This window comes from Mustela putorius, unplaced genomic scaffold (assembly GCF_011764305.1).
Source record: "Mustela putorius furo isolate JIRA1106 unplaced genomic scaffold, ASM1176430v1.1 tig00001114_pilon_pilon_pilon, whole genome shotgun sequence".
In the NCBI taxonomy this organism is placed as follows: Eukaryota; Metazoa; Chordata; class Mammalia; order Carnivora; family Mustelidae; genus Mustela; species Mustela putorius.
This window is the reverse complement of record NW_025421575.1, coordinates 325,079-339,315: the sequence shown is the minus strand read 5'-3', so window position 1 is coordinate 339,315 and position 14,237 is coordinate 325,079. Positions and strand designations below refer to the sequence as shown.

Here is a 14,237-nt window from a genome sequence, read left to right as displayed (position 1 = left end):
GATCATGACCCGAGCCGAAGGCAGCAGCCCAAACCACTGAGACACCCAGGCGCCCCCAGAAATCTATTTCTCATAGTTCCAACAGATGGGAAATCTTAGATGAGATGGTTTGTTGAGTTCAGGTGAGAGCTCTCTTCCTTGGCTTCCTTGGCCCCTGGCTGGCAGATAGCTTCCTTATTAGCTTCCTTATTGCTGTGACCTCACATGGTAGAGAAAAAGCAAGCTCTGGTCTTTTCTTACAAAGGCACTAATTCCATCATGAGGACCCCACCCTCATGACTCCATCTACACCTACTTACCTCTCAAAGACCAAAATACTATCCACCTGAAATATTATCCAATTAGTGGGGAGAGCTTCAACATATAAATTTTGGGAGGAAACAAACATTAATTCCATACCAGCATACTTCATAAAAACATAAACCAATCAATAAGAAATTACAATTATAAAAACAAACATAACTAAACACACACCTACAAAATGTGTGAAGCAAAAACTGACCAAACTGAAGAGAGAAATAGTTCTACAATAATAGAGTCTTCATTACCCCACTTTCAATAATGAGTAGAACAACTACGAAGAAGATCAATAAATAAATATAGGGCTTGGACAACACTGTCAACCAACTATACCTAAAACATATATGGAACACTCTGTCCCACAACAATATAATACAAATTCTTCTCAAGTGTACATGGAGTATTCTCCAGGATAGGCCGTATGTTATGCCACTAACCAAGTCTCAATAAATTTAAAAAGAGTTAAGTCTTACAAAGTATAAAACTAGAAATCATAAGAGAAGAAAAACATCATATTCATGCTGCAAGACTGAGAGAACAGTCCCTTTCCTCTGAACACCCCTATCAATTTAGCAAATATAGCAAAAAAGGGTAAAAGTTATTTTAAAATGGTGGCATGAATAGGCCTGAAAGTTGACTTATAATATCACAGTTGTTTCAGTGGTAAATGTAAGAATGGGTAAATGAAAACTTTCATTTCATGTATCATGTAGCCATGGAATTCTAGTAGAACCAAGAGCAACTAGAAATTGCTCAGAGTACCCTAATTTTTATTTCTTTTCTTTCACCTAATTTGTTACAAAACATATTCATGAAGTATACTGGCTAAAAACTGTTCATAAGGCAGTTTACAAAGAAGTTCTTTTCTTGGAAACATTTTACAATCAGTTTACACAGCAACCTTGTGATATAGGGCAGTGTAGCCACATTATTTCTATTTTATTTTGTGGGTAACACAAATATGACTTTCATAAAGCTAGATACCTAGAGTTGGCTAGAGTAGGGTGGCAAATGGTAGCTCTCAGGCAAAATCTGTCATGCTGCCTGAAGTTTTACTGTAACACAGCAATGCTCACTCATTTGCATATTGCTTATGGCTGCTTTCATACTAAAACCACAGAGCTACATAGTTGCAACAGAGACCTCTGGCTCACAAAGCCTTAAGTATTTACTATTTTGTCCTTTAAGAAATATTTGTCTGCTAGAGAATTAAAACTCATTGAGCTGTATATCATACCACTTATCCTAATGTTTCTTGTCCCAGCAATAGGAAATACGACCTAGGCAACATGATGTAGTCAAGAGAATACAGTGTTACAAGAGACAGAAACCAAACAAAACAGAAAAAAATATTTTTCTGCATGTGTCATTTACTATGTGACACTGGGAAACTCACTTTATCTCTCTGAATCTGTTTCCACACCTGTAAAATAAGGGATTTGGGCTATATGAATGCTAATCATCTTTCCAATTAAACTATTAGAGTTTATACAACTTAGTTTACAGATTATGAAGCAGCAGTGATGGCATAAAAGTTCTTAAATTATTTTTATTTTTAAAAATTTCTACATGTGGACTAAAAGGCAGTGAGGCACCTTAAATTTCTTTATCATCACACTACCTTAAAAGTAAGTAGTACTAAAAAAAATAAGTAGTTCTGAGACACATGGGTGGCTCAGTTGGTTAAGTGTCTGCCTTTGGCTCAGGTCCTGATCCCAGAGGGCTGAGATTGAGCCCCTCATCAGGCTCCCTGCTTAGCTGGGAGCCTGCTTCTCCCTCTTCTTCTGCCATTCCCCTTTCTTGTGCTCTCTGGCTCTCTTTCTCTGTCAAATAAATAAAATCTTTTTAAAAAGTAAGTAGTAGTAGCCTGATTCTATCAGTGAGGAAAATTGAAGCTCCAGAAAGGGCAGTATCTTACACAAGGTTACCAACATGTGCTTAGTGTTTTGTCTAGTGTGTTAACAACATAGCATGTACAAAACCAAGGGCCATAACTATAAAGTGTACAGAGCAAGGCAGATAACGTAAATGCTGGGTGGTACTGTGGTGAACCAGAGACCTCATATCCTATTTAAAGGAAGAAGCCACCACTCAGCTAGGGCCAATTGCTGAAAGATTTTAAGAGAGGCTGGCTATCTCAAATTTTATTTTAAATACTCCAATTTTAAGTGTTGGCAATTCATTCAAATGTTTAAAAAAACAGAATGGTCTAGATGTGGCCCAGAAGATGACAATTTGAAAATATGTATTTAAAAATCTTTCTATTTTATTATTTTTTGAAGAGTTTATATATTTGACAGAGAGAAACACAGAGAGCACAAGCAGGGGGAGTGGCAGGCAGAGGGAGAAGGAAAAGCAGGCTCCCCACTAAGGAGGGAGCCTGATGTAGGGCTTGATCCCAGGACTCTGAGATCATGACCCAAGCCAAAGAGAGATGCTTAACTGCCTGAGCCACCAGGTGCCCCTAAATAAATATGTTTAAATTGGCATTTTAGTGATCTAAGAATACAGATGGTCCCTGATTAATAATCATTCTATTTATGATTTTTTCAACTTCCTGATGGTGTGAAAGTTATATGCATTCAGTAGAAACTGTACTTACAATGCTTATGATCTTTTCCTGGACTAGTAATACGCAGTATAATACTCTCTTGTGATGCTGAACGGTGGCAACAAACCACAGCTCCCAGTCACCTACGCCGTCATGGGGGTAAACAACTGATACACTTAAAGCCATTCTGTACCTGTGCAATCATTCTGTTTTTCACTTTCAGTACGGTATCCAATAAATTACATGAGCTATTTAATAATTTATTATAAAATATGCTTTGTGTTAGATTTTGCCCAGCTACAGGCTAATGTAAGTGCTGCGAACACATTAAAAGGTAGTCTAGGTTAATCTATCATGTTTGGTAGGTTACATGTATTAAATGCATTTTCAACTATTGATATTTTCTTTTATTTTTTTAAAACTCATAGAGCAATTCAGTAATGTGGCAGGATACAAAATCAATGCACAGAAATCAGTTGCTTTCCTATACACTAACAATGTAACTGCAGAAAGAAAAATTAGGGAATCAATTCCATTTATGAGCAACAAAAACTGTAAGATACCTTGGAATAAACCTAACCAAAGAGGTGAAGGATCTATACTCTAGAAACTACAGAACACCTACAAAAGAAAGTGAGGAAGACACAAAAAGATGGAAAAACATTCCATGCTCATGGATTGGAAGAATAAACATTATTAAAAAGTCTACACTGCCCAGAGCAATCTATACTTTCAACACCACCCCAATCAAAACATCATTAGTGTTTTTCAAAGTACTGAAATAAAAAATCCTAAAAGGGATGGAACCAGAAAAGACCCCGAATGGCCAAGGAAATGTTGAAAAAGAAAAAGCTGGGGGAATCACGGTGCCTGACTTCAAGCTATACTACAAAGATACAACCACCAAGACAGCACAGCCTGGTACTGGCACAAAAACAGACACATAGACCAATGGAACAGAATAGAGAGCCCAGATATGGACCCTCAACTCTATGGTCAAATAATCTTTGACAAAGCAGGAAAAAATATCCAGTGGAAAAAAAAGACAGTCTCTTCAATAAATGGTGCTGGGAAAATTGGAATACTATATACAGAAGAATGAAACTCAACCATTCTCTTACACCATACACAAAGATAAACTCTAAATGGATGAAAAACCTCAACGTGAGACAGGAATCCATCAAAGTCCCTGAGGAGAACATAGGCAGTAACCTCTTCAACATTTACCACAGCAAGTTCTTTCAAGATATATCTCTAAAGGAAAGGGAAACAAAAGCGAAAATGATCTTTTTGGACTTCATTAAGATAAAAATATTCTATATAGCAAAGGAAACAGTCAACAAAACAAAGAGGCAACCCATGGAATGGGAGAAGATATTTGCAAGTGACAGTGTAGATAAAGAGCTGATATCCAAGATCTATAAAGAACTTCTCAAACTCAACACCAAAAAAGACCAAATAATCAAGTCAAAAAATGGGCAGAAGATATGAACAGACACTTCTCCAAAGAAGACATATAAATGGCTAACAGACACATACAAAAATGTTCATCATCATTAGCCATCAGGGAAATCCAAATCAAAACCACACTGAGATACCACCTTATACCAGTTAGAATGGGAAAAATTGACAAGGTAAGAAACAACAAATGCAAGGTGGTACAACCACTTTGGAGAACAGTATGAAGGTTCCTCATAAAGTTAAAAATAAAGCTAACTCTATAACTTAGCAATTGCACTACTGGGTATTTACCCCAAAGATACAGATGTAGTGAAAAGAAGGACCACATGTACCCAATGTTCATAGCAGCAACATCCACAATATCCAAACTGGAAAGAGCTGAGATGTTCTTGAACAGACAAATGGGTAAAGAAGATGTGGTCCATATATACAATGGAATAATTACTCAACTATTAGAAAGGATGAATACCCAACTCTTGCATCAACATGGATGGAATTGGAGGAGATTATGCTAAGTAAAATAAGTCAAGCAGAGAAAGTCAATTATCATATGGTTTCACTTATTTGTAGAACATAAGGAATAGCGTGGAGCACATTAGGAGAAGGAAGGGAAAAATGAAGGGGTAGATATGAGAGGGGGAGACGAACCATAAAAGACTATGGACTCTGGGGAATAAAGCAAGGGTTTTGGAGAGGAGGGGAGTGGGCTGATGGGTTAGCCTGGTGATGGGTATTAAGGAGGGAACATACAGCTTAGAGCACTGGGTGTCATATGCAAACAATGAATCATAGAACACTACCTCAAAAATTAATTATGTACTGTATGGTGATTAATATAACATAATAAAAAAAGGTTTTATTTGAAAGAGACAGTGCACGCATGTATATATGCACAAGAGGGAGAGGGGCAGAGAGAGAGAGGCAGCAGCAGATTCCCTGCTGAGACAGACAGGGGGCTTGGTCCCAGGACCCTAAGATCATGACCTGAGCCAAAGGCAGAGCTTAATGAACTGAGCCATGCAGGAGCCCCTCAACTCATATTTTCATTTATGATGGATTTATCCGTATGTAATCCCATCATAAGTCCAGGAAGATCTGTACACTGATACCTCAACTTCATTTTTTAAAAATTTACTTATTTATTTAAATATTTTATTTATTTATTTGAAAGAGAGTGAAAGCAAGAGAGATCACAGAGGGAAAGGGAGAAGCAGACTTGCCACTGAGCAGAAAGCCTGATGCGGGGCTTGATCCCAGGACCCTGAGATAATGACCTGTGCCAAAGGCAGATGCTTAGCTGATTGAGCCACCCAGGCACCTTGATATCTTAACTTCAATGTGAATAATTAATTAACCAAAGTAATGGGGGTGAGGGTGAAATGACAGCATCAGTATTAATATCATTTTCCACCGAATATTCTATTAGAAGTTTGCATAGTAATGTCACATAATTGAAAAAATTGCTTCTCTATATTTTAGGCTATGTGGGGAAAGTTTCGACAAGTAGACAAAGAGTAAACAGGTCATCAGTAAAAATGATAGATCCTGGATAATACTAAAACCTACAATTCTGTTCTTAAGTAGCTAAAATTGGCTGTATTTGTATGATTGAAAATCTAAATCATAATTCATGCACACTGAGGCTTTAAAAATAATGGGAATGGATAGGAATTACTGATTCCTATTTGGAATTACTGATTTCTAATTGTTAAAAAATATGACAACTAGAGAAAGAAATTTATGCTTCCAATTTTTTTAACTTATAGAAAGTCATCTGAAAATACTGTACATGCTTTGACAAATAATAAACTTTTATTTATATATAATATAAACTAATTACCAAGGGAATAAAAAAATGTTCAACTTTTTCATTAGAAAAGTCATACAGATCACAGTGTTTCATTATTTTTCTTTTTGAAGTACACATTAAGAAGGGAAGAAGATTGTATTTCCCTGATGCCGAGTGATATGGAGCACCTTTTCATGTGTCTGTTGGCCATCTGGATGTCTTCTTTGCAGAAATGTCTGTTCATGTCCTCTGCCCATTTCTTGATTGGATTATTTGTTCTTTGGGTGTTGAGTTTGCAAAGTTCTTTATAGATTTTGGAAATAAGTCAAGCAGAGAAAGACAACTATCATATGATCTCCCTGATATGAGGAAGTGGTGATGCAACATGGGGGCTTAAGTGGGTAGGAGAAGAATCAATGAAACAAGATGGGATTGGGAGGGAGACAAACCATAAGTGACTCTTAATCTCACAAAACAAACTGAGGGTTCCTGGGGGGAGGGGGGTTGGAAGAAGGGGGGTTATGGACATTGGGGAGGGTATGTGCTTTGGTGAGTGCTGTGAAGTGTGTAAACCTGGCGATTCACAGACCTGTACTGTACCCCTGGGATAAAAATATATGTTTATAAAAAATGTAAAAAAAAAAGAAGGGCAGAAGAAAGATGTGGACAGAAAATTAGTTAAGTACTTCTTGGGAATATTTTTAGCCTTTATCAAACAACTGTACTTCTAATTATAGCTATACAAGGTACTGTGATTTTTGAATACAGTTTAGTAAGCTAATTATTATTTATAAGTTTAAACAAAAATTATTAGTGTGGTACAGGGTGACTTCAGTCTTTTCCACTGGGAAATGAAAACATTACAAAGACTAAAAGTTTTAAAAATGAGATTAAGATAGTAGTCTTAAATCCATCATGTAACTAGTAATGTCTTGTTATAATAGTGTTATTTCAACATGTTCAAAACTAAGGAGGATTTCCCCCCAGCTACGTAGGTTACTCTCTTTTCCTTTTCTTCAGAGCAGAAGAAACTCTCCCATATAGTTGTAGCTTGGAAATACTTTATTTTTTTGAAGATTCTATTCATTTATTTGAGAGAGAGAGAGAAAGAGCCAGAGAGAGGGCATGAGTGGAAGGGAGGGGCAAAGGCAAAAGCAGACTCCCCACTAAACAGGGAGCCCAACATGGGGCTCAATCCCAGGACCCTGGGACCATCACCTGAGCCAAAGGCATATTCCTAACCAACTGAACCATCCAGGTACCCTGCTTAGAAATACTTTAAATCACATGTTTGGGTTTTGTGAAAAGAGTTGAGTAGCCTAGTTACATTTATATTTACTCCAGTACTCCATTTATATTTCACTTTAATAGAACTCAAAACCAGACAAAGACCCCACCAAAAAGGAGAATTACAGACCATTATCCCTGATGAACACGGATGCAAAAATTCTCACCAGGACACTAGCTAATAGGATCCAACGGTACATTGAAAAGGATTATTCACCATGACCAAGTGGGATTTATTCCTGGCTGCAAGGGTCGTTTCAACATTCACAAATCAATCAATGTGATACATTAATAAAAGAAAGGGCAAGAACCATATGATCCTCTCAACAGATGCAGAAAAAGCATTTGATAAAATACAGCATCCTTTTTTGATACAAACTCTCAGCAGGGTAGGGACAGAAGGAACATACCTCAAGATCATCAAAGCTATATAAAAAGAACCACGGCTAATATCATCCTCAATGGGGAAAAACTGAGAGCTTTTCCCATAAGGCCAGGAACATGACAGGGATGTCCACTCTCACCACTGTTGCTCAAGATAGTACTGGAAGTCCTGGCCTCAGCAATCAGACAACAAAAAGAAAAAGGAATAAAAGGCATCCAAATCAGCAAAGAAGTCAAACTCTCATTCTTAGCAGATGACATGATCCTGTGTATGGAAAACCCAAAGACTCCACTCAAAAATTGCTGGCACTCATACTGGAATTTGGCAAAGTCACAGGATATAAAATTAAAGCACAGATGTCAATTGCATTTCTATACACTAACAATGAGGCAGAAGAAAGAGAAATCAAGGAATTGATCCCATTTACAATTGCACGAAAATCCACGTGATACCCAGGAATAGGTATTCCTAACCAAAATGGTAAAGGATCTGTACTCTGAAAACTATAGAACACTTATGAAAGAAATTGAGGGAGACACAAGAAATGGAAAACTTTCCATGCTTATGGATTGGAAGGACAGATAGTGTTAAAATGTCTAAGCTCACCAGAGCAATGCACATTCAATGAAATCCCTATCAAAATACCATGGCTTTCTTCACAGAGCTGGAAAAAACAATCTTAAACTTCGTATGGAACCAGAAAAGCCCATGAGTAGCCAAAGAAATGTTAAAAAAAAAATAAACCCAAAGCTGGAGCCATCACAATTCCGGACTTCAAGCTGTATTACAAAGCAGTAATCATCAAGACAGTATGGTCCTGGCACTAAAGCAGACACATAGATCAATGAACAGAATAGAGATTCCCAAAAAGGACCTTCCAACTTCACGATCAACTAATCTTTGACAAAGAGAGAAAGAATATCCAATGGAAAAAAGACAGTCTCTTCAACAAATGGTGCTGGAAAAACTGGACAGCCACATGTAGAATAAAACTGGATGACTTTCTTACACCTTACATATAAATAAACTCAAAATGTATGAAAGACCTAAATATGAGAGTGGAATCCATCAAAATCCTAGAGAAGAAAAGATGCAGAAATCTCTTTGACCTTGGCTGCAGCAATTTCTTGCTAGACACATCTTCAAAGGCAAGGGAAACAAAAGCAAAAATGAACTTTTAGGACCTCATCAAAATAAAAAGCTTTGCACAGCAAAGGAAACAGTCAACAAAACTAAAAGACAACGGAAAGAATGGGGAGAATATACATGCAGAAGTCTTATCAGATGAAGGGCTAGTATCCAAAATCTATAAAGAACTTACCGAACCCAACACCTAAAATACAAATAATCCAGTCAAAAAATGGTCATAAGACATGAACAGACATTTCTCCAAGGAAGACATACAAATGGCCAACAAGCACATGAAGATGTTCAACATCATTTGGTATCAGGGAAATATAGATCAAAATGACAGCGAGATATCACCATACACCAGTCAGAATGGCCAAAATTAACAACTCAGGAAATAACAGATATTGGCAAGGATGTGGAGACAGGAGAACTCTCTTACACTGTTGTTGGGAATGCAAGCTGCTATAGCTACTCTGGAAAACAGTATGGAGGTTCCTCAAAAAGTTAAAAATAGAGCTACCCTATAAACCAGCATGTGCACTACTAGATATCTACCCAAAAGATACAAACAAAGTAATTCAAAGGGGCACCTGCACCTCAATGTTTATAGCAGCAATGTCCACAACAGCTCAAATATGGAAAGAACCCAGATGTCTATCAACAGATGAGTGGATAAAGAAGAGGTGGGGTGTGTGTGTGTGTGTGTGTGTGTGTATAAAATGGAATATATATAAAATGGAATATCACTCAGCCATCAAGAAGAATGAAACCTTGCTATTTGCAATGATATGGATGGAAGTAGAGGATATTATGCTAAGTGAAATAAGTCAGTCAGAGAAAGACAAATACCATATGATTTTACTCATATGTGGAACTTAAGAAAAAAACGAACATAGAAGGGAAGGAAAAATAAAATAAGATGAAAACTGAGAGGGAGGCATACCATGAGAGTCTCTGAACTCTAGGAAACAAACTGTGGGTTGCTGGAGGGAGGTGGGGAGAGGGAAGGGATAATTGGGTGATGGGTGAAAGAAGAGCATTTGATGAAAGGAACACTGGGTGTTATATGCAACTGGTGGATCACTAAATTCTATCCCTGAAACTAATAAAAAATAATAGTCAAAAAAAGAGAAAAAAAATAAAATGATGGGAAATCATATTAAGTAACAAAGTATTGATAAAGGCTGGACAAATTACTTCATCTCTCTGTCCCTAAACTTGTCTCTAGAATGAGGCTAACACTGTTAAGAGAATTTTTAAAAATCATGTAACACTGTTAAGAGAATTTTACAAAATCATGTAACATACTTGGTACATATAAGGGATCAATAAATGTTAGCTCTATGGTTATACAATAAAATGGTTACTCACTCTTTTGTTGAGACAAATAACAGGCCACAGGCTGCAACCCAGTGTGCAACAGCAGCAGAGACAACCACATAGTAGCCATTTCACATTGACCGGGAGAGCCTTTTTCAAACATGCATTTACACGGCCAATGCTCGTCTTAAATTCTTCCGGGGCCACCTATAACAAGGGTGCAATCTTTACTTAACATTTTATGGGAAGCTTTCCACTATTTATCTTTAAATGTGAAGAAAATGTTTGTCTTTTATAAACACTTTAAGGAATTACATGTCTAAATAGATTTATGCCTTTACTGTATTACCATACTCTTGGATGACATTAGAAAGCAAAACAATATAATTTCACGTTTACAGAACTTAATTCTGATGTTCAAAAATAATCTTCTGAAATTACCAGCATTAAAATGACAGCAAAATTGGTGGTAAAGAATACCTGTCAAGCAGTTTTTCTACCAAACATTCTCATTATTCAGGCAATATTATAGTCTCCAATTATTCACGCTAGTAAGACCAGAAGCATAATGTAACAATAAAAACCTAAATACTGCCAGAGAAAATGGAATTAAAATTAGACTCTGGTTATATTCCTGGATTATTTTTAAATAGGCAACTCTTGAAACTTTCTCCCTGGCAAATTTGCAGCACAATTTTAATACTTGCCATCATTTGTAGGGAAAAATTACACTAACAAGACAGCGAGGAGTAACAGCATTAAAAAAGTGTCTTAATATTCAGCATAAAATGTACTAAAAAAACTGCTGTAAATTTTGAAATTTGAAAGGTTTTTAAATATACAAATTTAATATCTTAATTACTACCACCATTCCTGGAAGTGGCTGCTTGTGCCTCTCTGTAAACAATGACAAAGTTAGTTCAAAGGCAAGAGCATGACAGGCATAATTACATTTATACTGAAAATTCTGCTTGAAGGTTATACAATTCAAAGGCATACTAAAAATAGTTTGCTTTCAGTGAAATCACATTTGTGGATCACAAATATTATTCTCTTTCATTTAGAAAGCTGTCAGACTGTAAAATCTATGGGAAAAAATTCTAGCATCTGGCTGGGCAGGCAAAAATTATGAAAATATTAGAAAAAAATAAGCTGCTATAAAATAAAAGCCCTTTAACACGTTAGGTGTATAAAATACGGAGTTTTACAACTCTTCCAAAAAAAATTGTAGTAGAGAATTCAATTTATTACATTTTTGTCTTTTAATAGATATATCTTAGAATCAATGCTATAAAAACATGCAGATGTTATAAATATACATGACCAAAGAATTCAGCACCATCATGATTAAAACATTATACTAGCTTTATTAGAATTGTTCACGCCACCCAATAAAGTTAATTGCTTAACCCATACATTTGATTTTCTTCCTAATATGTTAACCAACAATAGTTGTAAAATTGCAAGGCTCAAAAAACTGTTTTTACATGGGTATGTAAACTAATCTATACACTCCAACTAAACTGCTGGCAATATGACTTAAGATAATCACTGAGTAAAAAGAATTTCAATTAAATGACTAACTTCCTAGGGTAAATATGAAAATAAATTCAGAAAACCAAGCCTTGTAAATGAAAAAAAGAAAATGCTAACAGGCTAAGCATATCAGACAATAAATGAAGATTTTGATTCTACTTACTTATTAGCTATGAAAAATCATAGGCAAATTCTGAGTTTTAATTTCTCCTATATAAAATGAAAATAATAACCTTTGTCTCATATATCTTATAGGAAATGGGCCTCATATCTTAAAAAGAACCTCACTAACCAGAATGCTTTGAAAAAGGAAGCCACTTCCTCTTGACTAGATTTGGAGAAAGAAAAGCAAAGCTCTCTTTTGCATGGTCTCACCTGAAGGCAAGGCATTTGATCAGGTAACCATTAATAATCCATAGCCTTGCTACATGTTCTATTATAAACAAAAGGCTAATTAGCTACATTTTGTTTTCCAATTTTTCATTTTCATTCCAGTAAGTTAACATACAGTGTTATATTAGTTTCAAGTGTATAATAGAGTAATTCAACAGTTCCATACATTACCCTGTGCTCTTCAAGACAAGTGCACTCCTTAATCCCCATCACTACTTCACTTGTCCCCCAATAACCATCAGATTGTTTTCTATAATTAACAGTCTATTTCTTGTTTTGTCTTATTTTTTCCCTTTACTTGTTTTGTATCTAAAATTACACATACAAGTGAAATCCTATGGTATTTGTCTTTCTCTGGCTGACTTATTTCACTCAGCATTATATATACTCTCTAGTTCCATCCATGTTGTTGCAAATGGCAATATTCCATTCCTTTATATGGCTGAATAATATTGCATTTTGTGGATATATCTATATCTGTATCTGTAACTATATATCACATTTTCTTTATCCATTCATTAGTCCATGGACACTTACACTGCTTCCATACCTTGGCTCTTGTAAATAATGCTGCTATAAACACTGAGGTGCATATATCCCTTTGATTTAGTGTTTTCGTACTCTTTGGGTAAATACCTAGTAGTGTGATTGCTGGATGATAAAGCAGTTCTATTTTTAACTTTTTTGAGGAACTTCCATACTGTTTTCCATAGTGGCTGCACCAGTTTGCATTCCCCACAGTACATGAGTGTTCTTTTGTCTCCACATCATTCTTATGGTAGTACCATACTGTTTGGGTTATTATGACTTTGAAATATAACTTGAAGTCTGGAATTGTGATGCCTCCAGATTTGCTTTCCTTTTTTAAGATTGCTTTGGTCATTTTGGGTCTTTTGTGGTTCCAGACAAATTTTAGGACTGTTGATTGTAGTTGTGTGAAAAATGCTGTTGTAGATTGCATTAAATCTATAGACTGCTTTGGGTAATATAGACATTTTAACAATATTTGTTTTTCCAATCCATGAGCATGGAATGTCTTTCCATTCCTTTGTGTTGTCTTGAATTTCTTTCATCAGTGATTTATGGTTTTCAGAATACAGGTCTTTCACCTTTTGGGTTAGGTTTATTCTTAGGTGTCTTATTATTTTAGATGAAATTGTAAATGGGATGTTTTTCTTAATTTCTCTGTCACTTCATTGTTAGTGTATAGAAATGCAGCAGATTTCTGTACATTGATTTTGTATCCTGTGACTTTACTAAATTTGTTTATCAGTTCTAGCAATTTTTTGGTGGGGTCTTTAGGATTTTCTATATATAGTATCATGTCATCTGCAAATAGTGTAACTTTTACTTCTTCCTTGCTGATTTGGATGCCTTTTATTTCTTTTTGCTGTCTGACTGCTGTGGCAAGGACTTACAGTACTATGTCGAATACAGGTGGTGAGAGCAGACATGACATCCCTGTTTTGTTCTGTTTTTCACCATTAAGGATGATGTTAGCTGCGGGTTTTTCATAGGTGGCCTTTATTATGTCGAGGTATATTCCCTCTAAACTTATTTTGTTAAGAGTTTTTATCATGAATGTGCATTTGAAAAGAATGTGTATTCTGCTGTCCTAGGAGGGAATGTTCTGAATATCTGTTAAGTTCATCTATTCCAGTGTGTCATCAAAGCCATTGTTTCCTTATTGATGTCCTGTTTAGAGATCTGTCCACTCAATGTGTGGTGTTAAAGTTCCCTACTATTACTGTGTTATTATGAATTAGTTCCTTTATGTTTGTTATTAACTGTTTACATATATAATTTACATTTAAACAAATATCATATCTTCATGTATCTTCATATATCTTATAGCATATAATTCATATAGCATATAATTCATATATCTTCATGTTGGATTATCCCCTTTATTATTATATATTGTCCTTTGTTTCTTGTTACAGTCTTTGGTTTAAAGTCTGTTTTGTCTGATATAAATGTTGCTATTCTGGCTTTCTTTTGATATCCATTTGAATGTTAAATGTTTCTCAATCCTCTCACTCTCAATCTGTAGGGGTCCTTAGGTCTAAAATGGGCCTCTTGCA

The 14,237-nt window shown here is 35.7% G+C and overlaps 1 protein-coding gene across 5 annotated transcripts in view; it reads right to left on the bottom strand.

Annotated features, from left to right (window-relative positions):
• Positions 1-14,237, bottom strand: part of CHIC1 (cysteine rich hydrophobic domain 1) — a 65,243-nt gene that overhangs the window by 25,066 nt on the left and 25,940 nt on the right. For 4 of the 5 annotated variants that reach the window (XM_045087330.1, XM_013049842.2, XM_045087331.1 and 1 more), the window contains exon 3: positions 10,276-10,431. The exons of the other annotated variant lie outside the window; for it this stretch is intronic. In XM_045087330.1, coding sequence (XP_044943265.1) covers positions 10,276-10,431 — 156 coding nt within the window. The remainder of the gene's footprint in view (positions 1-10,275; positions 10,432-14,237) is intronic. 5 annotated transcript variants of the gene reach the window in all.